A 27,916-nucleotide genomic window follows, 5' to 3' on the forward strand; every position below is an offset into this window, starting at 1 on the left:
GAGCCTGCGATGGGCTGTGATGAGCCCCTGCTAGACTCGAGACCCAGGGTCATTCTAAGCCATCAGTCTTGGCAGCTGCACCTGTTTGATTTTCTGGTCATCATTCTTCCCTGCATGTGGCACACCCCCACCTGTGAAACTTGGCTCTTGATAACTCTCCTGCTGGAATCCCTTCTTTCCTTTCACTGGCCACATCCTCTCCTGTCTCTAAACCCCTCCCTAATGACATTCCCTCTGGTGGTTTTTGTGTATTTTGTTTTTCTCCACATACACCCTACACACACACACACACACACACACACACACACACACACACGAGAGAGAGAGAGAGAGAGAGAGAGAGAGAGAGAGAGAGAAAGAGAGAGAGAGAGAGAGACCATACGCTTTGCAAAGCCAGAACTTTGTCCTCTCCCTTCTTTTCTGTCCCAAGTAGGATATCCCTCATGGTGCGCAGTCAGTGTTTCTAGGTTAATAAAGTTAAGCCATGAGTCTAATCAGGATTCTAGTTCCCTGGGGACTGGAATGACCTCCGACCCTGCCTCTGTGGAAGTCCAGGTGTGGTCACTTGGTTTAGTGACCTTAACAGACACGAGCAGCCGGACGGGGGCAGTGCATTCTTCTGGAAGAGTTTAGTCTGTCCCTTCCAGGGACCCCATCAAGCTTCACAGTAGTGAGTGGGGATCCCAGCTCTCCAATGTGAATTGGGCTGAGGGGGTCCCACTGGGGACTTCACCCCCTTGGAGTTTTTGGAGCTCTTAAAGGTCACTCCTAAGCTCTCCTGTTTGGGGCATTTTACTCATCCTCTATCGTTTTCTGCTGTCCTTCCCCTTTGCACTTCTTGTTATTCTCCAAATATGCCATGTGCCCTAGTCTTTGGAGACATGTGCTTCCTCTGCTCTGGTCACTCTGCAGATACTCCCTCCTTCTCCAGCTCTGTGCCAGGTCACTTCCTGACTCACCCAGGTACACCAAACAGTTCCTCTTCCACCATCTTTAATTTCACTCTGTCAACCCTCCTTTGGGGCACCCATCACACTCTATGATGGGTTGGTTGTATGTTCCTCCCACCAAACTAGTGGCTTTCAAGTTTTTCTGATGGCCATTCACAACAAAAAAATACATCTTACATGTGACCTAATGTGTATCTATGTGCTGTGTGGATATATGAATATGTATATACACACATGAAATTTTGCAGTTTGAAATTTTAATGTTTATGTAAGTCTAAAAACAGTCTAAAAAATGCAGTAAAAAGGGAATTTACTCAAGATTTAGCATATTTAATTTCAGGAATGTTCTCTTTCAACACATCCATCATCATTTTGGATACCAAGCATAACCCTATAGGTACCATTCAGTATAATGTAGAGTGGCTTATTACCTGGAAAAGAAAAATAAAGGAGTTAGAACAAATCAATCAGTATTTTTACTTAAAATTAATTGTTTTTCATAAATTATTTACATCTTATATGTAAATTTATTAAAAATTCATTCTGGGTAAGGACTTTACAAGTGAAGGAAACAATTCCTTTATTAGTTTGATGCACTCTGGTTATATTTTTTCCTTCCTACCTTCCCTAGTTTGCTCTCTCCTTCCTCTTTCTTCCTCCCTCCCCTTCCCTCCTTTCCTTTCTGTCTCTTATGCTGGTCACTACCCACTAGTTGATTTCATAATCAGCAAAATGGACCATAACCTACAGTTTGAAAAACACTATTCAGGACTCTAAGTTCCTTGAGGGCAGTGACTGTGTCACTGATTCATTTCATCTTCATGTTTCCAAACACTGGCAGTATTCCTGGCTCTTAGTCTCCTCTTAGTAAATGTTTTCTGAATGAATGGTCCTCAGTTAGAAAGCTCTGCAGCCACTGGGATTCCGGAAGGGACAGGAGAAGTGAATAATTTATCACAGACTTCCCAAGAGCTCCTGCTGTCCCCCAGACACTAGGACCATTGTGGACGTGTCTGGGAAGCCCTGCTCTCTGCCCTGCCTTCTGCCTCCCCCCAACATCCAGGAGAGAGGGCAGGAGGTTTAATGAAGTTCAGAGATTTCCCAAGGCAGAAACATATTAATCAGGTTCTCGGGCAGAATTTTGTCAGGAGACAAATGATTAAAAAAAAAAAAGTGGAAGAAAGCAAGTTTCTTAACAGGCCCTTTGTTTCATTTTAGATATCTAAACTCAGTCCTCATAGTACCTGATTCCTGCTACTCCTTCTAAAGCCACTGTTATGCTATTTTTCAGCCCATCTGTTAGACCCAGACCACTTCAGCTTTTTTAAAAACACTAAATCTTCACTATACCATGCCCCATGCCAGGGTTTTTCCATTTGGGGGTAGAAAAAAGCCCCAAGCCCACCAAAACCCTGTGGCTTGGTTTCCTGTCCAGCTGGCTTGCTCTTCCCAGGATTTTATTCCCATCATCAAAGTGGCTTGACAGACCGAGAACAAACCTCTGGCTCACCCTGAACTCACAGTGTACCATTTCCAAGTCAGAACAAACACCAAGGAAGAGTGAGAAAAAGAGGGAGAAAAAAATTATTTTCCTGACTTAGAAGCCAGTTCAGAGTGAAGCCCAACACTGACTCCAGACGGGGATGTTATGTGGCTGTGGTTGTGACCGTGGCGGGGCTCCAGGGTGGAGCCATGCGCGGTGGCTGCGCGCCAGGATTTCTTTCTGAGTCAGTCTCCGAGGAGAAGCCATGGATGGGCTCCTATGTGGCCCAGATCCTCTCTGTTCCCTGGAAGCGAAAGCAGCAGCATTAGAGGGAGCCTCCCATGATCTCGTTGACTACCTCAGATGGCCAGAGCTTCACAGCTATGGGAGCGGTCAGAACTGTCCCTGAAGAGTCCCAAGGTCGCCAGCCTGTGCCAGGTCCAGAGAAGATGCAGAACACTTTAGCCTGGCAGTGGGCTTTAAAGATTGCCAAACCTTCCTCTACTCACTTAGAAAATTTTAAAAAAATATATTAACTTCACTAAAAATCTCCTGGAAGCTAAGCTCTTCATCAGACTTGAAAGTCAAACCGGTTCCCCCAACACTTCCCTTCGTGGTTCCATAGACAGAAGAACATCCAGGTGCGAAGCTTTGCCTGTGAGGCCACATGGGAGCAGAAAGTATGTTTTTCCATGAGAAGCATCCAGCCAACACAAAGTATCCCACCTTCTGAAAGCCTGGCTTGCCTTGCTCTTGTTCCCTCCTTCTCAACACATCCTCTCATTTGCCACTCTGGTCTCCCAGGTCCCCAGCCAAGCCAGACTAATGCCTTCCCACATCTATTGCCCCCTCTCAACATAACCTTCCTTGTCAACTTTGTCTAAATTCTCCCCATCTTTCAGGGCCCAGCTGGAGTTACATCTTCATAGACCCTTTTCATTTCTCCAGTCCACCCTGATTTGTTCTTGCTCTTAACTCCTTATGTCCTCTTCCAAAGTTTGACTTTATAGTTGTCTCCGTATAACTAGACAACAGTCTCTGAGGTCAGAAATTATCTCACGTGCATCTCCCCCAGCACCTCGCTTAAAGCTGGAGGCTCAGGAGGCATTTCATTTGCTCTCTGCAGGCCATCTCCTCGCCCTGTGCTAGACATCTGATGACTCACTAACCCCTGCAGGGGTTTTCTCCCTTTCTTTCTGAGTAGCCCTTTCTTTGGTAGGGAAAGTCCTACCTGTTAAACAGTGGAAATGCTAGAATTGCAAATGATGTCATTAAAGAAGTTTTCATAGACTGTGGGCTTTTCATAGTGGGTGGAAGAATAAGGATAGGAAGTCATGATTGAGAGACCTGGGGGAAATTAGGTAGAGATAAAAAGTAGGAGAAGGATTAGGGGTAAAAAATTCAAATAGATAAAAAGTATTAAAGAATAACAAAATGGAACTGCAAGGTACTAGAAGAAAATATGGGGGGAAATTTATATAAAATTTTGGAGAAGGGTTAGACTTTGTAAGCTTGACATAAAACTCAGGAGACATAAATTTAAAAATTAATGTATTTGACTGCATAAAACTAAATATTCTTGAATTGTAAAATAAAATTATAAGTAAAGTTAAAAGACAAGTGATAAACTGCAAAAACATATTTGTAATATGTGACAAAGATTTTCTTAATATACAAAGAGTTCCTACAAATCAATAAGGAAAAGACCAACAATATAATATACATGGAATTTGAATACAGTTCACAGAAAAAGAACTTCAAGTATCTTTTTTGAAAAGCATGTAAAGTGACATTCAGCCTCACTTATCCTATATAATAAAAGGCTGATATGCAAATTGTCTCCTCAGGAGTTCGACTGCTCACTATGACATGTGCTGACCACCAGGAGCCGGTGTGGAACATGGTGGGCGACCAGCGGTGGCGGTGGGGCGCTGAGGGAGCGAGGGAAAGAGGAAGCAGGGAGGCCAGGAGGAGGGGAACCTGATCGGCCCTGATTGCCGGTTAGGCCTAGGGACTCTACTGTGCACGAATTTCGTGCACTAGGCCTCTAATAATAAAATAATTGCAATTTAAAACAATGTGATATTATTTTTCTTTTATCATCTTGGCAAAAGTCAGAGTTTAATAATGCACCATGGCCGAAACCGGTTTGGCTCAGTGGATAGAGCGTCGGCCTGTGGACTGAAAGGTCCCAGGTTCGATTCCGGTCAAGGGCATGTACCTGGGTTGCGGGCACATTCCCAGTAGGAGATGTGCAGGAGGCAGCTGATCGATGTTTCTCTCTCATCAATGTTTCTAACCCTCTATCTCTCTCCCTTCCTCTCTGTAAAAAATCAATAAAATATATTTTTAAAAAATAATAATAATAATGCACCATGTTGGCAGATTGTGGGGAAACTAGAATTCTTACACACTGTTGGTGAAAGTGTAAATTGGTACAGTCTCTTTGGAGAGCACCTTGTCAAAATCAATCAAAAATTTTTAAATGTGAAAATATTTTGATCCCACAATTCAGCTTCTAGGAGTTTCTCCTCTTATACGCACAAAACTGATGTACATGTACATTTATTGCAGCATTGTTTTCAGCAAAGTATCTTATACAGTCTGAATTGTTTCAATGGGGGATTGGCACATCCATGAAATGGAGCTGTTTACAGCCATTTTTTTTAAAATGAGGCAGATCTCTATGTTTTTAATAGAATGATATCCAAAATATATTAGTGAAAAGAAGTAAGCTCAGAAGTTAGTACAGCAGGTCCTCAAATACCATTGTTTCCTTCAATGTCATCATGTTATAACGTTGACTAGATGTTGTAGGAACTTAACTCTTGTTTATATCAATTAGGCTGTGGTCAGATTGGTTTTGTTAAACGTCCTTTCACTTGAAGTCACAGAACCTATTGACAGTGTTAAGTTAGGGCTTACTATACATAGTAAACCACTATTTATGTAAAAATAAACAAGTGGGTAGCTCTAGATAGATGCTTGTAAATGAACAGAATGTTCCTGGAAGGATATACTAAGTAGTAATAATGGGTGCCTTAGGGAACAGATTATGGTTAGACGGTGGGGGCATGGAAAAAGGAACTTAGTTTTCACACTACGTCCTTTTGTACTGTTTGAATTATTTTTATACCATGCGCATGTGGTGTTACCTATTTTTTAAAACTATTTTTTAAAAAATAATGAGATGCAGGTATGAAATTAGGCCAGACATGAAGTATACATATAAACTAGGAGTGATGGCAGGGTAGGAACCAGGGAGCGAGTAGATAATGTTGGTGAAGCAAGTCAGTGAGACAGAAATGAGGCAGGTCAGCAACAGAGAAACTGAAAAAAGACCGTTTTGTTTTAAATCAAAAGTATCTGATTGCTTTTCATGCTAGAACATATGGCAGCCCTAGGATATGGGCAGTTCAGGTCAGAGTGGGAATAAACTTCGGGGAAATGGTAAACTTACTCACAGGGAATGAGAAGAAAGGTTTAGGAATCAGTAAATGGAAATCCACTAGGCAGAACACTTGTGCCATTCCCCAATCTCATGTTAGAAGCAGAGAAGGGCAGGGAATGAACGCTTAGGGGGCATCTGCCATGGGTACCAAGGTGGGCATTCCAGTTTGCTCTGCCACACCAAATACTCACAGTAACTCACAGAGGTGACTAGGTTTCCCATTGTACAGGTCAGGAGTCTGATTCAGGTCACAGAGATAAATGGCAAAGCCAGGACTCAAACCCAGATCTGTCCCTACTGATTTTACTGCTTGTGCCGAATTATTAGTACACTGAAGAGTTTTGGGCCCTTTTCCTGGTCAGGATGAACTGAGGCTCAGAGCCAGGGACCTTCAGTGCCGATCTTTTTTTTTTTTTTTTTAATTGGTTGATTATTTTTACAGAGAAACATTGATCTGTTGTTCCATTTATTTATGCATTCATTGATTGATTCTTGTATGTGCCCACAACCGGGACAATGCTCTAACCAACTGAGCTACCTGGCCAGGGCAGTGCCGTTCTCAAAAGAAAGACTCCATTCTTCCTTTTGTATCTAGATCCCTACATCCGAGTCCACTCACTTGTTCCAGCCTGTGGGTAATATTGTACAATGAACTGCTCCATTTATTGAGAGAAGAAAATATTCCATGTATTAGGAATGTCTGCTCCGGTGTTTGTTAATGCTTTCATGTGTTTGTTTTTCAGCTGGTTACTTTAAGTCCATAGATATGGTTTGTCATATGTGAGTGCAATTTTTCTTCTCCAAAATGCTACACCAGTGATCTTCATAACCAATGGTTTTCCCCCTAGATTTGTTCATTAAGAAGAAAATAATAGAATATGGTCCTCCCCACCACCACACCTTGTTTTCAAATAACTGAGAGACAGCATTGGTTTTTGTTTATTTTCGGTTTATTTTACTTGTAGCCAGAGCGTAAAGTGTTACCTGTTTTATACACGCCTAGGCCCGACCTCCACCACATGCTTTAGGATTTCTTTTTCCCACTTGACTTACTGATGTGTTCTCACCATTGGTGATTATCTGTTCTTTTCTATCATTTGCTGTAACTCCCTAAGCCTCATGACATGCCTGGTAGAAAAATACCATTTTTTCTCTTTTCTGTGACCTAGGCCTCAGGGAGAGAAAATATCAATTTATTTTCTATTCTTTACCTTTCTAGGCAAAATCCATGTTTGGTGACCAGAGCTGTGTATATTGATATCCTCTTCCTGTTGACTCGCTGCCTTGACAAACCCACAAAAGGCAACCAGCCAGGTATGATTCATAGTTATATCATATTTTGGAATGGTTACAGGTCTTTGAAATGTAGGTGGGGTTTTGAGTGACTCTTCCACACACTCCCCCACCTTACACTTTTGTTAAGACTAAACCACACATCGAAATTAAACATAGTGTCATATGGTTCCCTCATAGAAGCTTCTCAAGGAAACGTGTCCTTGTTTAGTTGGAAGTTTGCTGTTTACTTTCTATTTGGTCTTTCAGGGAAGAGTGTGGAATCTACTCAGATACCCTCTGTGTTTCTAAGACCTTGGCTTTTTCTTATTTCATGCATTTCCTTTGAAAGGTCATCATTTTTTTTTTCATTTTTCCCCCCCTTTTTAAACCTTTTATTTTAAAATAATTTAAGGTTCACAAAGAAGTTGAAAAAATAGTGGAGAGTTCTCAGGTACTCTTTCCCCATGATGAAAGGTCATCATTTTCAATAAGAGTTCTTTCTGTTCCATTTGTGGAGATAACTGAGCTGGACTCATTTAATGTTGGAGCCTGGATATTTGAGACTGTCTCAAATCCACCCCTCGCTACCTCAAGCTCTGACTTTATACGTGTTCCTGGGTCATATATGTTTCCTGGTATGGGTCCCAGATCCACATACAATTGTTCTATTTTAATCATGATTCACAAAGTGGTTTTCTTAAAAGGGAGAAGGGCAACTCCAAATAAAATTTTTTTTGAAATGTTTATATAAGAGGCCGCAGGAAGTGCTGTACATGAGTTCCAGGCCACAGACTGAAACTGATTTTCGTCAACACAAACTGGAATGCAGGGTAATGAGCCTGCAACTGGTTAAAATCAGCCTCTTCTAATTGATTAGGCCTGTCTGAAGGAGGCTACAATTACAGAGTCAGACTCTGAGGACAAGCAGGCCAGGCCTTTCCTCTGTTAAATTTAGTCTGTCAATGATTTGTTGTCTTCAGTAAATATATTCAGGCTGTCAGAGTCCAGCTCTGTCCAGATGGAACCCTGCTCCCAAATTCAAACCAAGTTAAAATGCTTTGTGGGGGAGGTGCGAAACCGCCTCACCCGGATCAATGCATATTAGCCCACAAAGACCCCCTGGCCATGCAGAGGTAATAAGAACATGCCTGGACTTTCATCAGCTCCACATCCCTGCACAGGGGTAGCTGTTGTGTCCGTTTGGTAGAATGGGATCATATAGTTTTATGGCTGTAAAACAGTCCTCCTTTATGCCTCTCGTCCCAGCGTAATTATTAATAGTGCCCCCTTTACTCTTGAAAGTGTCCAGGTTTGCGCAATAAATTATAGGTCACCCTGGCTATAAGACACCTCAGGGTTGTGTCCACTTTATTTTACTCTTGAGCTAACTGGGGTCCAGAGATTATAAACCAGATGTTACCAGATGTAAGTTGTTTTGGGTTTCCAACATTTTTGTATTTCAATTCCAGATTCCATGTAGCTTTATAATACTTCTCTGCTTAGTGTCTAAAGGGCCTTGGCCATGAAAGAGTTGCTTATTATTCATAAGTCCAATCAGTGGGGGATCCTATCAGAGTTGTGTGGTTGACTGTAGTTATTAGTTTATTTGAACTAAGTTTTTCTTGACGTAGTACCATTATTTCTTGTCTAGAAGGATTAACCCTTGAATGTTGTAAAATTCCCTCTCTCTTCTGTAAGTGCCTGTTCTTTAGCTCCTCCATAAAGATGACTTTGGCCATTTTGAATCTTCTTTTCCTCCAAACTCTTATCCTAGTATGACACCATAGCTCTAAATACTTTATCCTGCACTGTCCAATATGGCAGACACTGGCCACATGTGGCTCCTGAGCATTTGGGATGTGGCTGATCCAAATTGAGATGTTCTATAAGAATAAAATTAAACACCAAATTTCAAAGACCTAGTATGAAAAAAAGTGTTAAATTTCTCATTGGTTTTTCACTGATTATGAGTCAGAATGATATTTTTTTATATATTGGATTAAATCAAATGTATTATTAAAATTAATTTCACTTGTTTCTTTCTGCTTTTAAAAATGTGGCTACTAGAAAATCAAAATGACATATATGCCTCATATTATATTCCTGTTGGACAAGTACTGCTTTTGTCTGGTCCTTTGGGAATTACCCTCATAAACCACAGGATGTATGTGTATGTATCTATGTCTATCTCTATGAATGCATGTATTCATATAATACATCCACAAAACAGTAGAACAAATTGTCCTCCTTTGAGGATGAATTAGATTTTTAGAACTAACCAAATGTCAAATACAATGGTGATTAAGAGGGATAGCACTGTTTAGGTAAAAATAAACTTGTGAGCTTAAAATAATGAAAACTATTCTCGTGTGTTTCATAAATTGTTTTCAAAGGCCATTTGAACAATAGTTAAGTATATTACCAACCAAGGTGATCACTTACTTAGATGTGTAGATTTCAACATGATTTCAGAATAATGTCATAGCATTATAGTTTACCTTGTAAGCCAAAGAATGTGCTTTGCAGCCCTGGCCGGTGTTGCTCAGTGGTTAAAGCATTGGCCCACACACCAAAGTGTTACAGGCTTCATTCCTGGTCAAGGGCACATACCTGGATTGCAGGCTTGATACCGCTGGGGCGAGTGTGGGAGGCAACCAATTGATGTGTCTCTCTGACATCAATGTTTCTCTCCCTCTCCCTCTCCCTCTCTCTCTCCCACACCCTCCATCCCTTCCACTCTCTCTCTAAAAATCAATGGAAAAGATATCCTTCAGTGAGGATTTTTGCAAAAATGAATGTGCTTTGCATCATCAGAATAAGTGCTCAGTTAATATTAGCTACCGTTAATATTATTTTCATCATTATCATGACCATGCATCTAATCTAATCCCCTACAGCCTAGCAGAATTGTGCTCTACCCCTCACATTCACTGTTTTCCTCCTATTCTTTTTTTTAAAATACTTTTTTATTGATTTTTAGAGAGTGGAAGGGAGAGGGATAGAAAGATAGAAACATTGATGAGAGAACATCAATTGGCTGCCTCCTGCATGCGCCCTACTGGGAATGAGCCCGAAACCCAAGCATTTGTGCTGACCGGAATCGAACGGGCAACCTCTTGGTTCATGGGACAATGCTCAACCACTGAGCCACATCAGCTGGGCTCTCCTCCTATTCTTAAACAATATCAGGAAAGAAGAAATGCCTGCTTTCTCAGGAAGACACTGAGGCAGAGCATCCCGGGCAGAGAATGTCAGGCATCCAGTTGATTCCGTCTGCTCCTGCCCCTTTGATCTAGAAAAGGATCATTTTGTTGTTGTTGTTCATTTATTTTCTTTAAGACATGACAACTAGCATCAGACATGTTGAGCACCTACATCTGGAGATACACATGAATATGTCTTGGGCTTATAAGTAGTTGCAGTAAGGGATTACAGAAAGGAAATGTGTACCGAATACATTTGAGGCACTAAAGAATGAATGGTCATTTCTACTGGGGAGGACAGTAAGGGCTTCATAGAAGAGGTGACATTTCTCTCTATGCCTGCATCCTCATAGGATTCTTAGCAACCTTAGGAAGCTCAGTTCCTCTTGTCACTAAAAAAGAATGTAACAGAAAATTCTTTCTCGGAATGTCAAAGAGATATGTGCAGGCATTATGGTTATCGGTATTGGGAGTTTGGGAGGTGGGGGGTGAGGAGTGGAGGACCAGACTAAAGTTAAAGGCAACATATTGCTAAAAGTAGTTGTTTTACAATGATGTGTTTATAGGGAGGTTCATTCCTCTGATTTCTCATTGTACTAATTTTACGCGATATAAGTCTGTTCGTGTGTGTACATGTATTTCAACAGTAAATGTATCTAAATATGAAGGAGATTAATTATTCCCAAAGAAATAAAGTAATATCACTTTCAGGAAAATTTTTTTGAATGGAGGAAACACAGATCCTCTCAAATATTATTTTGTAAGTGACCTTGGAAGGCTATTCCTACCACTAACGGATCTTAGAACCACATTGAAGGGCCGGGGGCATAAACAATGAGAAAAACAGTGAAGGGGAAAGGTAGAGAAGATGATTAGAAAAGCTTAAGATAATGATGTGTTTTGTGTAATTCAAACTTTTATCTTAGTACTTCCCAATCATTTGAGGTTTTCTCAGCCATTAACTAGGTTTTAAAAATTCCAAATCTGGGGGGTTTGTTTTGAGTTGTAAAGTGATTTAAACCCACGAGGACTCTCTGTCCCCTGTATTCTTTTTCCTCTTCTGAATCCAGCTGTCATCATTAGAATATATCAGTTTCCTGCTGGAAAGAAAATTATAGTCTCCGGTTGGAGCTGGGGGGCTGAGGAAGAAAAAGCCTTGCTGCCACAGGCCTCAGAGGCTGTTGCAGGCCCGGGCAGGGACGTGGAATCGAGAGCTTTCATTCTCAGTTTAAACCCATCTCAAATTATTTGCTCTCGGGTTGGAAATTTTCCAGTGAAATATCTGTTTACTGAAATTCTATCTGAGTCTTGACTAAATATTTATCCTCTTATTCTGAGAGATGGACTTTCTATTTCTCTTTTATGTCCACACCCCTTAAATTGGTGTTTTTCACATCAATTGAATTGAACATTTTCTTTTACCAAGTATTTAAACAAGCCTCTTACCTATTTGCACTTTCTAACTTTCAGTTGAAGTTCTCCTGGTGTGTTTGTGAGGGGTTTTGCTTTCTTAGTCTCTATTTTACTAATTTTATGCAACCTGGTTCTTTCTTTTATAACTTTATATGTACCATGTATTGCGTACAGATCTTGAAGAGGATTAGTTAGTCCCAAAGAGGTAAAGAATCGACATAATTTCATAGAAATGGTTTAGGTGGAGAAGGATTTGTCCATCCTGTTCCACATCACATAAGTTATCTCAAAAGGCTATTTCTCTGAAATGTCTATTGAATGCTCATCATATTCTCATTTTCAGGAAACATTTTCAATATCATCTTTCTCATAGTCCCTGGCTGGGTAGCTCAGTTGATTAGAGTATTGTCCTGATACACCAAGGTTGTGGGGTTCATCCCTAGTCAGGGCACATACAAAAAGCAACCAATGAATGCATGAATAAGTGGAACAACAAATCGATGTTTCTTTCTCTCCCTTCCTCTCTCTTTTTAAAGATCAATAAATTAAAAAATTAAAAATATATGTCATCTTCTTATAGAGATCATAATAATGACCAATATTTATTGAGCACTTAACTCTATGCCAAGCACTATGCAAGCATTTTGCATGCATTCATGAAGGAGTACTAGTGGTCCTTCATTTTACTTTATTTTTAATTTTTAATTTTTTTAATCCTTACCCAAGGATATATTTATTGACTTTAGAGCCAAACCAACCATCAATTGGTTGCCTCCTGTACTTCTCCCCATCAGGGATAGAACCTGCAACCTTTTGGTGTATGGGATGATGCTCTAACCAACTGAGCCACCCAGCCAGGTATGGTCCTTCATTTTAGACATGAGGAAACTGAGGCACAGAGAAAACTGCCTAATGTTACATGTGTGGTAAGATAGCAGAGCTTTATCCCAGTCGGTGTGGCTCAGTGGTTGAGCATTGACCTATGAACTAGGAGGTCATGGTTGGATTCCCCATCAGGGCACATGCCCCAGTTGCGGGTTTGATCCCTAGTAGGGGCTGTGCAGGAAGCAGCCGATCAATGATTCTCTCTCATCATTGATGTTTCTCTCTCTCTCCCCCCTTCCTCTCTGAAATCAATAAAAATAAAAACAAGTAACAAATTAAAAAAGATAGCAGAGCCTGAGTTCTCCAGCCACCTACACTGTGGCCTCACAACCCCATCAGGGCCCAGAGTCAAAACCACTCACTACCTCAGGAGGGGTGCCCTAGAATCCTCTTTGTTGACATAACTTCTCAGGCTTCTGCCCCTCCTGCAGGACCCCCAGGCCTCAGAGAGGGATCCCCTTTACAAGTGCTTCTAGAACAGCGGTCGCCAACCTTTTGGACCTCATGGACCACCAGTGGTCCGCAGACCACTGTTCTAGAACACATGCTTTTACAGTGACTTTCTTGCCTGCATTTCTGTCTCCCATCCTGAGGGTCTCTGGAGTAATGTGAGGTGTACCCAGGATTGGAGCAGATTACTAGAAAGAGAAAACTTGACCATTCCTGGGCAAGTACCTGCTCTGTTTCCTTTTGAAAGTGGACCTACAGCCACTGCACAAAACACTTCCCATCACCAGGCTGCTGGTGACTGCATTTTGTGGTTACTTTGTTAGTTGGGATTTATAGTTCAGATCTCATCATTTTGCCAAATGCAATAAACGTTTTGTTTTAATTGGAATGTAACTTTTTATTGTTAATATTTTTCTTCTAACTGCCTTAAAAGTTACCATCTTGTGCGCGTGAAATCAGAATTCCTAAATAGTCTACATGCCTAGTCAGTGTGCTTTGTAGATCAGTGTAAGATTAGAAGACAGACTCTCATTTATTACTGCTCGTATGTATACAATGGAGGTTAGGTCATGTAAGCCCTCCCAAAGGCCAGTGTAGATGTTGATGATGGTTAAGCGGTAAAACCTGTGAGAAGTATTCAGCAATGCCTTGTATTTGTACGGCCTAGAACATGAATAATATATGTGTGACATGAATAAATATCAGGTCAATGATTTTTATACATATTAACTTCCTTTACCTAAGTTCCTGGAAAATATAGCCGTTTAAACAATTACAGAGAATGAAAACATTGGCAACTTATGAACACCTGCTTTGATTATTTGGTCTAATTAGGTTAAATTTAACCAATCCCATCTGAACAAATTGAAAACAATTCGTATCTGTTCCCTCGGTCATGCACTTTTATCAGCGTTAGATGCAGATGTGTTTAATATGACACAGTTGGTGCTATTCTCTCAGCTCTGGGTGGGAGATAAAAGGGAATTGAGAACACATTTTTAGAGTCTTCTGGGGACTTTGTATTTCTGGGCCTGCAGCTATGAAATTTCAAGGAAAAAAACAGGCTTTGTTGTCAATAAATTAGTTTTTTTCTCCAAAACACTGGGACTATCATCTGAGCTGTTGCTTTTGCCAAAAGTGTCTTTCCCAGGGACAGTGAGCTCCTAAAATAAGCGGATGGTTCCTAGCTGCCTCTCGGATGTCAGAATAATACAGGGTGTGTTAATAGACTGCTAGGTTCATGTGGTGTTTATCCCTCATTAATTCCAAGCCTGGTGCTGAGTACATAGACCCACAATCTTTAGAATTTTAAAGTTCAGAGACCACTTAATCAATAGGTAGCGTGGAAACTGTAGCAATTAAGTGACTTGCCCAAGGTCACACAGCTGGTTAGTGAAATCAGCTTTTCTGGCTCCTGGTCTACTTCCCATTTCTATGACCAAAATTAAGGGCTTCACAATAGTGTGAGTTGGGCTGAGTGTCTGAAACTTAACAAAACGATGTCACAAAACCCCCTTACCCACATCTCCACCCCAGAGTAAAATACTGTTCAGATGAGCAACTGGGGTCTCAGATCTGTAATTTCAGGTTTGCTGTATGTTCCTGTCTTGCCCCATTCCAGCCCCCCTCATCACAGATCATCTGAAACTAGTTGCCCGTGTCAATTAAATTAGCAAGTTATTTTTGAAAGCTTATTCTAGACATTTCATATAAATGGAATCATACATCATGTGGTCTTTTGTGTCTGGATTCCTTCTCTTATCATAATGTTTTCAGGGTTCATCCATGTTGTAGAATGAATCAACAGTCTGTTCTTTTTTATGGCTGAATAATATTCCATTATATAGATATCCCACATTTTGTTTATCCATTCATCAGTTCATAGACATTGGGGTTGTTTCCACTTTTTGCTGTTATGAATAATGCTGCTATGAAGATTGATACTTAAGTTTTTTTAGGGGGGCATATATTTTCAATTCTCTTGTGTACTTACCTAGGAGTAGAATTGCTGGGCCATCTCTAAGTTTAACTTTTTGAGGAGTTGCCAAACTGTTTCCAAACAGACTGCACCATTTTACATTCCCACCAGCAACATACGAGGTTTCCAAGTTTCTCCACATCATCAACATCACCTATCATTGTTCATCTTTTTTATTATAGTCATCCTAGTGGGCGTGAAGTGGTATTTCACGGTGCTTTTGATTTGCATTTCCCTAATGGCTAATAATGCTGAGTATCTTTTCTGATGCTAATTGGCCATTTGTATGTCTTCTTTAGAGAAATGACTTGAGATCCTTTGCCCATTTTTAAATTGGGTTGTCTTTTTATTCCTAAGTTGTAAGAGTTCCTTATATATTCTGGATATTAATACCTTATCAGATATATAATTTGCCAGTATTTTCTCCAATTCTGTAGGTTGTCTTTTTACTTTCTTGATAATGTCCTTTGATGTAAAAAAGTTTTTAATTTGGATGTAGTCTAGTTTATTTTTTCTGTTGTTGCTTGTGCTTTTGACATTATATCTAAGAAACCATTGCCTAACTCAAGGTCACAAAGATTTGTACCCATGTTTTCTTCCTAGGAGTTTTATAATTACATCACTTAATATTGAGGTTTTGGTTCATTTTGAGTTAACTTTTGTATTGGTGTCAGGTACAGATCCTCTCTCATCCTTTTGCATGTGGCTGTCCATTTGTCCCAGCACCATATTTGAGAAGACTTATCCTTTCCCAATTGAATTGGCTTGGCACCCTGCTCAAAAAACCAATTGACCATATAAATACATGGATTTAATTCTAAACTCTCAAATCTATTTCATTGATCTATATATCTTTCCTTATGCCAGGACCACACTGTCTTAATTATTGTTGCTTTGTAGTAACTTTTAAAATCAGGATGTGTGAGTCCTACAACTTCGTTCTTCTTTTTCAAGATTGTTATGACTGGGTCCTTTACACTTTCAAATAGATTTTAGGGTCAGCTTGTCAATTTCTGCAAAAAAAGAAATACCAGCTCAGCCAGCGGGACTCAGTGGTTGAGTGTCAACTTATGAACCAGGAGTCCTGGTCAGGACACATGCCAGGTTGCAGGCTCGATCCCCAGTGTGGGGCCCGCAGGAGGCAGCTGATCAGTGATTCTCTCTCATCATTGATGTTTCTATCTCTCCCTCTCTTTTCCTCTCCAAAATCAATAAAAATATAATTAAGAATCACCAGCTAGGATTTTGATAGGTATTGTGTTAAACCTGTGACTTAATTTGAGGAGTACTATCATATAATATTATGTCTTCAGATATTCCGATCAGAAATCTTCTAAGACTTGTTTTTAAGCTTTGTTATGATGGACCCAATCTAAAAAGGAGCCTTTAGTTAGTGCAAATTTAGCTCCATTAACAAAGCGATACTCTTTCAGGTCTCTCCCTGATGTCCCATAGATTACAAGGTTTCTCTACTGTGGGGAGTAGTCTGGGGCAATTGAAAGGCTTGCCTTGTTTGTTTCCTTCTGTCGGGGATCACTGTCTTGCACTGCCCATGTCTAATGTTTAAAAACAATTTTGTACATTTTGTCCAGTTTTCTAGTTGTTTATGGCAAAAGGGTAATTCCTAAAGGAATTAAACCCTCACGAGCTGAAGCAAAAATTACGTTCATCACTTTGTTTTGAAACCTCTTGGTTCCTCACTGTAAAAAGGAGATAATGCCGTCAGAGGATTGGGGTGAAGGTCACATGAAAAACATTGTGAAAACTCCTTGAAAAGCCATTAAGAAAGGAAAAATCCAACATTGAAAAAAACAACAACCAGCTAGTAGGAGGTAAAATTGATAGCAAGAGCAAAGAAATGAATATTCATCACATCCAGAGTCGGAGACAGCATTGCTGGTCCCGTGGTCAGGTGCACTTACTCTCAGGTTCACCGTCTTCCACTGCTCATCTGGCAGAATTGACTTAACTCCTGCCTCCATGTTGAGGCCGGACTTCACCTTAAATGGCATTCCCAGTGCAACCAGATTGTTGGATTCGCCAGTTATTAGCTGCACCCTGCAGCATCGTTCCTACAGGTGTTGGTCTGCAGTCCGATGGTGCCAGTAACCTCTTCAGTCCTAGAGTCTGTTTCTCCCAGAACTGTAAACTGTAGCGCTGGCAAGGGACTGAGGTAGGTAGTCCTAGCCTCTCTCTTATTACAGTGAGATAACAGAGGTAAACCCCAGTTCTTTAAAGGAATCTTCCTAGCCATCTCCCTCCTCTCAAGTTGGTTTCAGACTGTATCTCATTGCCTGTGAGTGGAACAGAAGCCCCTGGTCCTTAGTGGGGAAAAAGTAAACTAAACAGGAATGTCTAAGGTACGATGGGGAAATCTCTGATATCCGGATCTTGTCCTTAGGAGCAGTTCACTGACAAAGAACCAGAAGCTGTGTATGCTTAGAAGTAACTTTATGGTCATGTCTTTCGGCTGTCATGTGTTTCTCTACAAGTATTTCCCGACTTCCTCCCTGCGCTGGGCAGAGGCAGGATGGGATGGTGGGTGGAAGCAAGAAGTAAAAGCTGTTGGAACCACACAGTGCCTGCTGAGCTTTCTGAAGGAACTGTGTTTTTATTTTATGGGTTGACAAGATAGTCTTCCTCCTTGCTCAGCAGCAGGTAAGGAATTTTGTGCTTAAAAATACATGCCTTTGAGAATATGCAGGGGGTAAGGAAAGAAGGGGATGTTTCCAAAGGGGTGTGTGTTTGAGTTCACACCTGTGTAAGCAGGGCATGAAGGGGTTCAGAGACCTAGAGACAAAAGTAGGCAAGAAATAAACAACCACTGCCAGTTCAGGGTGCTTCTCAAGACAGAATTGGAATCCAGTTCCTTCCAGCAGGTCATTCTACATGTTTGTAACTGGAAGGGCCCTTGGGGTCAGGATTACAGTTTATTGGGAGGGGCAGAGGATTAAGTAGAAGAATGGAATTTCCCTTCGATAAGGAGAAGCCAAGATTTATTAAATCAGTTGTTTTTTGTTGTTGTTGTAGTTCCTATGGTTTCTTTTTCTCCCAATATAATTTTTTTTAACTGAGAAATTGCATAACAGGCCATTAACATTCACAGTGTACAAATTATCATCTGTGATTATTTTTAGAACCAGTTTATCAACCGTTTCAGATAAGAACTTTTGTTGGATCTGATTACAGAACTCTCTGACCAGAGCTACAATTCTTTGAAATAGAGCAAGCTGGCATTAAAAAGTGAAATCTGCTTATATTTTCTCACCCCCTACTTTTAAAAGAAGAGTAGAGATTCTGGGAGAGAAAGGCAGGGGGGATAAAAGAAACTTCAGAACAATTACAGCTGCAAAGTTTTCTTGGCCTAGTGGTACCAGAGAATTCAGAGCCTTTATAATATATGAAGGAGAAATCCATTCATTTATTCATTCATTCACTGAGTTGAGGCAAAGGGAACAGCATGTGCAACATCAGGCAGAATAAACACCCTTCTTCCATACCTCAGTGGCCAGTGACCACCTCAGTGATGCAATCAATATTGCCGTTCACACAGTATCCCCAGTAAGTGACTTATTCCATAGCGGTAAACCATTTTTTCCCGTTTGGTTGGACTTTTCAGTCCTGATGGGGATCCTTCCTCCTTCATGGATACTGATTGCTGCTTATAAATAGAACAATTTCGTTGTGTTCACCCGGCTTTTGCTTCCCCCATAACCATCTCTGCTGGGGCCAAGACAGTGCTGTCACCTTGGGCCTGTACACTTATTCCCTCTTGCCCCTTTGATTTTGGCCAGTTCAGCACAAAAACAATCAGGCTCTCTTCATTGGTGACATAGCAGGGAAGGTCAGGGACCGTATATGTTCAGGAGCTCTTTGGTCGAGCACTAGATGAAGGGTTGTCTTTGATTAGGGGCCATGGTCTACACAAACAGGTACCATTAAACACTAGAATTACACACGTTCAGCACGGCAAGATGTTTACACTGAGAAGCATGCTGATCTCAGATGCTCTGAGGTAATGGTTCTTAAAGTGTGGTCCCTTCATCAGCAACATCAGCATCACCTGGGATTTTGTTAGACCTGTGATTGTTGTGGGACCTGCTCCTGAATCAGGAAATCTGGAGGTGAGTGAGCACCCTAAAGCTGAGAACCACTGGTCTCAGGTGACAGCACAAACACGCTTCGGGAATATGCTCAGTGATTAGAAGGCCAGGTGAAACTGCCTTCTCTCTTTTAATTGTTATTTTCCAATCTCTCTCTTTGCTGAGTACTTATGTAGAGTTAAATTAACCTAAATTAAATGCTCTTCTGGTGAAACTCAGCTGTATCCATAATTATGTGGTAATGATATCATCCACATTTTTTCCAGAATGCCCTTGTCAAAGCTGTTTAAATTAACATGTATTTTTTAAGATTATGATGATGTTTTGAAAAGAAATTCTAACAAACCTACATGAGTAGTTTAGAAAATCAAAGATGAATGACCCTCAGGCCTGCCCCCTGGGGAGGAGTCAGACTTCCCTAAATAATACAGCAGGATTTGTGAAATAGGACACTGTCCCTGCTCAAGGCGTATGCAGCTTTGAAATCCCCTTTCAGCCAGGTCGATGTTAGCGCCCTATTCTGGTTGGTGAGGGTGTGGCGGTTTTGAAATCCAGTTCATTTAGCATCACTGTTCAGGTTGTAGATGTAACACTGAAATCTGCACCTCGCCAAAGAACCAAGAACTCAACGCCTCTGAGGTGACCAGAGGGAAGTGACTGGGCCACTGTGCTTCTTCACACAGACGTTGTCCCGAGCCACTCGGCAAAGTCGGTTTCTTCCTAGGAGATCTCTGCTGTGGGTGGTCGTGGTATGCAAACAGATCAATCCCAGGAAGCTTTCTCAGCTTCTCCAAAGCTAGTCCCTGGTGACGTTTTCTCAATAAAACTTTAACAAAATGACACGAAAGCGAATTTTTCTTAAAGCCAAATTTCTTTAAAGAATTGTTCTTTATGATGACACTATGGATTATTATTTTTTGGTGTGAAGGATAGCCCTTCTTTGATGAAATGAATATAGATAGGTTTTTAACATCCCTACTTTACCAAATAAAAAGTTGGCAGCTTATTCCAACCTGCCACGTTATTTTGACATTTTATTGGTCCTTGAATTCCAAACTGGGGAATTACTTCTTCACTGAAATAACTAGGACATAGCAGAGCGGGAGGTAGTGTCCTTCCAAGTGAATTCAGCCAGCAAGCCAATCGTTTGAAGGCTAGAAATAGCCTTGCTCTAAAGAAGATGTTAATTTGAGAGATGAAATCAAATTGGATGTTCCGGATCAGTCACACATACTTGGGTGACTAAAATGACTGCACTGATGGGAAAATCTAAAGACTCTCCAAACAAGGAGGGCTGGGGAAAACTCCAATTAATAAGAATTTGCAAAAATCATCTAGTTTATGAAAAATAAGATGGCACCATCAAAGGAGGGGCTTGATTCTTTCTTTGGAACACTTGGCTTCCCAAGAAAGATAGAAAGAAACCCAAACCAGTCAAAATTGAAATTGTAAGTAGAAAAATCCTCTTCTAGAGGAGAAGGTTGCTAAACCTCAGACTGAGGAACCCCATCAAAGAGGTTTTTTTGTGCCCTGCAAACAACAGGCACTCATAAAAACAGAAATAAGTAGTTGGTCTAGACTTTGAAGCACTTGGTAGGGCAGGACACAAAACAGCACTTCTCCGGGCTGTGAAATCCTGGTGGTGAAACCCTTTGGTGAAACAGTGGCTCTCAACCCCAGTCGCGCACCAGAATCACCTGGGTCACTTTAAAACCAGGCACACTCCAGAGATGTGGTCAAGTGTCCCCTGACATAAGTGTTTTTCTAAGCTTTCCAGATGAATTTAATGTACTTCCTGGGCTGAGACACCGCTATGCTAGACAGGAAAGCAATATGTCCTTGTTAGTCACTGCAGCTGCTTAAGTTAAAGTATTGACTCCAACCTCCTGTTTCGCCTAGAGACCCCTCACTCTGGGCACTGAGGAGAGGGTGTTCTGTGGTCCCCACTTAAATGGGAACTTCCTGAGAGCAGAGCCTGGTCTTTCTGATTCACTGCTGGAACCTGTGCATAGAGAGCCACGTTGAAGGCCTGCCTGCCAGGGGCACCTATTCATTCTTTTGAATTCTTGGTGACTTCCTCTCGTTTGGTGTTTTTATTTTATTTATTTTTAAATTGATTTTAGAGAGAGAGAGGAAAGGAGAGTAAGAGAGAGAGAAACATTGATTTGTTGTTCCACATATCATGCATATGTGCCCTGACCAGGGATCGAACCCACAATCTTGGCATATCGGGATGATGCTCTAACCAACTGAACTACCTGGTCAGGGGTTTAGTGTTTTTACTTTTAAGAGAAAATGGGGTGTGGTGAATTCTCTAGTTCTTCATTATGGTGAGGTACTAGGCTAGAATGAGCTATGCTCTACTTGGAACTGCAGCCCTACCTACCCACACATACACCCTACAAACCCTGGGAGAGTTGGATCTTAGGAGTGTGATTCTCAGCTGGGTACATAGCAGAATTACCTGTTGCTTTTTTTTTCTTTATCCTCACCCGAGGATATTTTCCCATTGATTTTTAGAGAGAGTGGAAGAGAGAGGGAAAGACAGAGAGAAAACATCGACATGAGAGAAACACATCGACCTGTTGCCTCCTGCATGTGTCCCGACCAGGGCCCAGGCCGGGGAGGAGCCTGTAACCGAGGAACGTGCCCTTGATCGGAATCGAATCCCTTTTGTCCGCAGGCCAACGCTCTATCCACTGAGCCAAACCAGCCAGGGCACCTGTTGCTTCTTCAGACTACAAATGTCTGTGCCCACCTGGAAGCCAACTGAATCAGAATCTGCCAGAGAGGGATCCAGGCATGTGTAGTTTTTATAACATCTGGCTAAGAACCATCACCTGAGGACATTGGTTTTCAAACGTGGCTTGTGGCTCAGCAGCAGCAGCATCACCTGTGAGCTTGTTGGAAATGCAGATTCTCAGCCCCTGCCCCAAACCACCTAAATCAAAAACTTTGGGGGTGAGGATCAGCAGCAGACTGGAATTTAACAAGCCCTCCCGGTGATTCAGATGCTTTTAAGAAACTCTGCTTTAGGACGCCTCTTTGGGTCTTGCCGCACAACAGAGAATATTTTTTCTAAGCAGCATTTTGGAGAAAGTGCCTCAGTGAATGTCATTTGATAATTTCCTGGCTTATGGGTCATTTCCTGCTGCTCCTCTGTTGACACATTTAATCCAGAGAACCTATTAGCAACTCTTTCTTTGTCTACTCCCCCCCTAACTCCCCCTAAACATTTGCCCTTTGCTCTCCCAGTCAGGCACCTCTGGGCAGCCTTCAGGGCCCTTCTTAAATTGTGTTCCCTCCTGAAAACCCTTTTTTAACTTCTTAAAATAGAAGATAAGTGCCCATTGCATTCATTTTTGTCATTATTTTGGGTTTTGTTTTTTATTGATTTTTTACAGAGAGGAAGGGAGAGGGATAGAGAGTTAGAAACATCGATGAGAGAGAGCGAAACATCAATCAGCTGCCTCCTGCACACCCCCCACTAGGGATGTGCCCGCAACCAAGGTACATGCCCTTGACCAGAATCGAACCTGGGACCCTTCAGTCCGCAGGCCGACGCTCTATCCACTGAGCCAAACCGGTGAGGGCTCTTTTGGGTTTTTTAAACTACCATTTCTGTGTGACCTTGGGCAAGTAACTTATCTGTTTCCTAATCTGTAAAATGGGAATAATGATAGTGCCTACTTCATTACATGAGTTGATGCATGTTGAAGTACTTAGAATAGTATTCAATAAGCGTAATTGTTCATAGCATTGAATAATGAGAATATAATATTCTATAGTTCATGGTACATACTCAACACGTCAGCTTTTCTCACTAACAATTTTAAGTCACTAAGCGTTTTGCAATTTTTGTAGTTGTCTTTATCTCCCATTAGTTTTAAAGCACTTTAATTGCAGGTAATTTTTATTTCTTAGCTCTGAATGTCTTTATCTCCTAAAGTACCTAATGTATGCACAATAAATGTTTACGGAACTATACTGAACTCCATGGGCAATATAGGCCAAGAAGTTCAAAGGAACCCTTCCTGAGCATGTACCCCAGGTCCCCCTTTTTTGGGACAGTGCCGTTAGCCCCTGACTTCTTGATGATGTCATCCATCCTTCTTCAAAGTCCTAGAGGAAGCTAATGAGTCTGGGTGCCCAGCTCTTGAGTCCCACAGACTATTCACTCTGCCTAGAATATCTCTCTTTCAGCTAACAGGTTCCTCTGAAAATTATTCTCAATGGTCCTAGAGTCTAAATACCGGCTGTTCCACAAAATACCGACTTCTGCGTATATGCCACGAAGTTTCAATTGTACTGTACGTGCACGCCCGCACGTGGTATTTTGTGGAAGAGTCACACTCAAGGGGCCAAAGAGCTGCATGTGGCTCGCGAGCCGCGGTTTGCCGACCACAGGCCTAGACCTTTCTTTCTGTTTTTAATTACGTTTTAAAGAGCAGATCTCGCAGCCATGATTTTGACTCCTTTCCAAACAAATGATACCCCTTTTTAATGTAGTCTTGTCCTCAGGCAGCAGTGAGTAAGAAGGATAGGGAATTGGTATCTGGAAACCAGACCATGGTAGTGTGGTCTTCTTGTTAGTAAATTGTAATGGGATAAGGTTTTTAGGAATTGAAAGTAGAGATGAGGCCACAGAGGTTGAGGACCCCGACTCCCTGGGGTTTCCCTGCTGCTTTGTAAAGATGCCTGCCCTCCTTCTTGAACTTGGACTTCTGCAGAGTCTGAGTTAAGAGAAAAGGTGTGTCTGCAGCCATAGATGGCGGACGGTGGTCTCCATGGGGCACAGTCATGCTGGAGCCTGAGCCCTCACTTTGCCTCTTGGGGCAAACTTCTTTTTGAAACAATTTGATGTGTAACATGAATATTTTGTGATTTTAATTCCAGGATTATTGCAAGCCCATATGATTTGTTTAAAATTTCACCTTTTTTCCAACTGTTACTTTAATATTTTACATTTCTATTATGTTTATGATAGTTTTCTAGAAATCAGTAGTGTTCGCTGAGTTATGAGATATCTGAATTTCAACAAGGCATTTAATGAAATCCTGATGTCCTTGTAGATAAAATTCTGTGGAAAGAATGGTAAAGTCAGGGGGATTCATAACTGGGGAATGACTAGACCCACAGAAAGGTGGTTAGTGAATTGAGAGCTTGGAGTGGGGTGGGGGACAGGGCCGGCTGGGAGCTGACTGACCAGAACACTTGTCGAAGGTGTCTGTCCTCCCCGCTGGCCCAGTCCACATTCTTAATACTTATTTGAGGCATTTATGGCATGCTTGTCAATTTGAGGTTTGCCCTATGACTGTGTTGTCTGAAGAATCTTACGTGGTCCATTCTATTTCTTGCCTTTGAATCTTTGCTCTGTGTTTGGTGGTTCCAATCCATTCTTCCCCTTTAAGACTCAGCTTATCATTTAAACCATTATATTGGAATTACCTGGTCATTCATTTCTCTTTCTCACACCAGACTATAAACTTCTCAAGGATAGTATTCTAAGCACATAGTAGGCTCTAAGTGTTTTTTATCAGAACTGAGAATACAAAAAGATCTTGGCAATCTAAGTGATAGGCCATAAAACTTAACAGGCAGATAAAATTTAACAGGATATACTTGGGTTTAAAACAAAGAAAGAAGCCTAGGTCTAAGCTCTGAGTACAAGGTGGAAGAAAGATGACTCACATCATTGGTAGACCAAGCAAGAAAAGAAAGGCTGTAGTTCCAGTGGGCTTTACGCTTCACATGAGTCAACAGTGTGATGCAACTCCCGTAGGCTAGTGTCAGAACAGGGAAAGTAATAGTCCTGCTGGTCAGGCCACACGAAGGATCATGTTCCACTCTGTGGGGCCATTCCTTAAGAGGGGGTGAAGTATGTCCAAAGGAAGGAAGGCAGTTAGAATAGTGAGAGAAGGTAAACCCCATCGTATGGTTAATAGTTGAAGGAAGTAGGGGTATTTTGTCTGGAGAAGACAGAAGGGACATAATAACTGTATTCAAATGCCTAAAGGGCTCATTGGGAACCTCAAAATGTAGAAATAGGCCAGTAGACCTACTAACAATAGAATAGTCTGTCATGTGAGCTCCATATCTGTAGGGTTTGACCAAGAGCCTCTGAGAAGAGGTGTTGTAGAGGGGATCTGAGCAGCTCAACTTTGACGCTTGGTGATTTAAGAGGTTACTGAGTTCATATTGACTAAATGTTGGGGAGGGATGCAAGGAGCACATCTTCCTATAGGAATGCCTTTTGTCCCCCAGGGGGGAAATTATGAGTTACCTAAATAGTATGAGTTACCTAAATAGAAATTGTTTCTGGACCAGAAGTCTGAACCTTAGTGGGCAATGTGTGAAATATACTCAGAAAAGATATCTGATAGTCCCACCTAGTGTATCCGGAGGCTTGTGTTTTCCCAAGTCCTTTTGTGGAACTTTGAATGAAGTGATTACTTTTGTTTTTTTGCTTTTTAGTTCTGGAGCATCTTGGCATATGGGAGGAAGTCAGAAATATCATCTCAAGATCAGAGCTAATAACAGGATTCCCCTATACCTTCACGGTGCCAGGCCTACCTCAGTACCTCCAGAGCCTCACCAAACTAGCCATCGCTGCTGTGTGGGCAGTGGCAGTCCAGGCTGGAGAACAGACACGAGACGTTCCCATCTCCTTCTCTCAGCTGTTAGAGTCTTCTTTCCCTGACGTGCGCCTGCTGACACTGGAAGCCCTGTTGGAAAGGTTTTCAGCAGCAGCCTCTGGATTAGGAGAGAAGGAACTGCCACCCTTGTTGTGGAATATGGGAGAGACGTTCTTGATGTTGGCAATGAAGGAAAATCACCCAGAATGCTTCTGCAAGGTAAAGCCTCTGGTGTACTGACTGCCCCCTTCCACGCCCACACTCTGATGAACCCACCGGAGTGATCAGATCGTAAGGGCATGGTTGGCTTTGACTTCTCCAGGAGCAATCAGAAGGAGATTCAGCATCAGGAGGACAAAGACTCTCTTGTGTGGTGTTTGGCATGGTTCCATGCATAGATGGGCACTAAGAAAAGTGTTTGATGATGATAATATTGATGACAGACTAACCAGAGGCATTGATTTTTTACAGAGAGGAAGGGAGAGAGATAGAGAGTTAGAAACATCGATGAGAGAGAAACATCGATCAGCCGCCTCCTGCACATCTCCTACTGGGGATGTGCCCGCAACCCAGGTACATGCCCTTGACCGGAATCGAACCCGGGACCCTTCAGTCCGCAGGCCGACGCTCTATCCACTGAGCCAAACCGGTTTCGGCGATGATAATAATATTGATGACAGACTAACCAGAGGCAGATGAGAGTAAGCCACTCAACGCTGTAGGGAACAGCATTGGCAATTAGCTGCAGCACGTGTCAGAGGGTCGTCTTTGCTGACGTGGCTATCTGGGGGCAGATAGCCACCTAGAAAGTATAATCAAAAGGAAGGGACACTGACTTAGGAATCCGGACATCTAGACTCTGATCACAGATCACTAGGGCGCCTCGGGTGTGTCTGTTCCACCCTGTCTTCGTCTCCCAAGGTATTAGGAGGGAAATAAATCAGGGGGAGCTTTCTGAAAGATAGGCCACCCCCCTTATTGTAAGTGATTATCATTTAGCTTCTGAAGACCTTTTCCTGAGGTTTTTGTTTTGTTTTTCATGGATCTGGCCCACACAGATACTGAAAATTCTCCATTGCATGGACCCCAGTGAGTGGCTTCACCAGACGGAACACTGTATCCATCTAACCCCAAAGGAGTTCTTGAACTGGACCATGGATGCTGCTTCCAATGAAAGGTTTGCCCCCAGTGTTTGCTGTGCTACCTGGGTTCCTCGGTGGCCCATCAGTCAGTTATGTAAGAATTTGAATATAGTCCTAACCTAGACTCAGGCCTTATATTTTTCAGTCTCAGCTTAGGAGCATGTTCTAAGCTTAAGCAATAGAAAGATGTCAGAGTATCATGTTAATAACCCAAAGGTGATTACTTCTGGAGGTGTTTGTATAGCCACGAGGTGATTTCCAGCCTTCACATCCACATAGATTACTGACTATCTGCAAAAACCGTCTCTATATAAAATATGCTTCATTTGATTTGGGGGGTGTTTTTGGCTTACTTTTTCTAGGTCTGAAATTCAGAGTGCAGCTCTGAGGCTTGCCTCCAAAGTGATTGTCCACCACATGCGGACGAGTGAAGAGGTAAGGCCAACTCTGCCCCTGATCTCGGGTCTAGATTTTTGTGCTCTTTTTTACCTGGAAGGTGTCAGTAGGCAGAAGCACTGCCGTGTTTGTGTGACCTCTACCGAAATATTGTTCATGTTGATTTTTCACTTTGGGTATAACTTGTAGAGGATTTTGAGCACCACCTTTGACATTTCTTTTCTCTTATTCGGGGCACATTTTATTAGAGGCCATGAGAAAGCACTACCTCCTCCTCACCAATACACACATGTACACATACACATCTAGACCCCTTTTTTCCTGATTTTTCTACCTAGACTAAGGAGGGACTGAATATAATCAAGGATTATAAGTCACTAGGGTTAGATCATAGTCACTAAGTATGAAAATATATTGCTGTGGCTTGACTCTTCCCCCAGAACATGGCCCAACTGGCTGTGCATGGAGGCCAGTGTGCCACACCTGTGTCACATGTCCTGTGGGGATAAGGTGGAACTACAGTAATCAACAGACCTTCCTGGGAAGAAGCCT

General features: G+C 41.8%; 1 protein-coding gene across 1 annotated transcript in view; it reads left to right on the forward strand.

Moving 5' to 3' along the window:
• Window positions 1–27,916, forward strand: part of THADA (THADA, armadillo repeat containing) — a 284,676-nt gene that overhangs the window by 208,970 nt on the left and 47,790 nt on the right. Inside the window, exons 31-34 of the mRNA XM_014447808.2 lie at window positions 7,104–7,198; window positions 25,666–26,045; window positions 26,885–27,003; window positions 27,331–27,403. Coding sequence (XP_014303294.1) covers window positions 7,104–7,198; window positions 25,666–26,045; window positions 26,885–27,003; window positions 27,331–27,403 — 667 coding nt within the window. The remainder of the gene's footprint in view (window positions 1–7,103; window positions 7,199–25,665; window positions 26,046–26,884; window positions 27,004–27,330; window positions 27,404–27,916) is intronic.

The sequence above is a fragment of the Myotis lucifugus genome, unplaced genomic scaffold, assembly GCF_000147115.1.
Source record: "Myotis lucifugus unplaced genomic scaffold, Myoluc2.0 scaffold_6, whole genome shotgun sequence".
Classification (NCBI taxonomy): Eukaryota; Metazoa; Chordata; class Mammalia; order Chiroptera; family Vespertilionidae; genus Myotis; species Myotis lucifugus.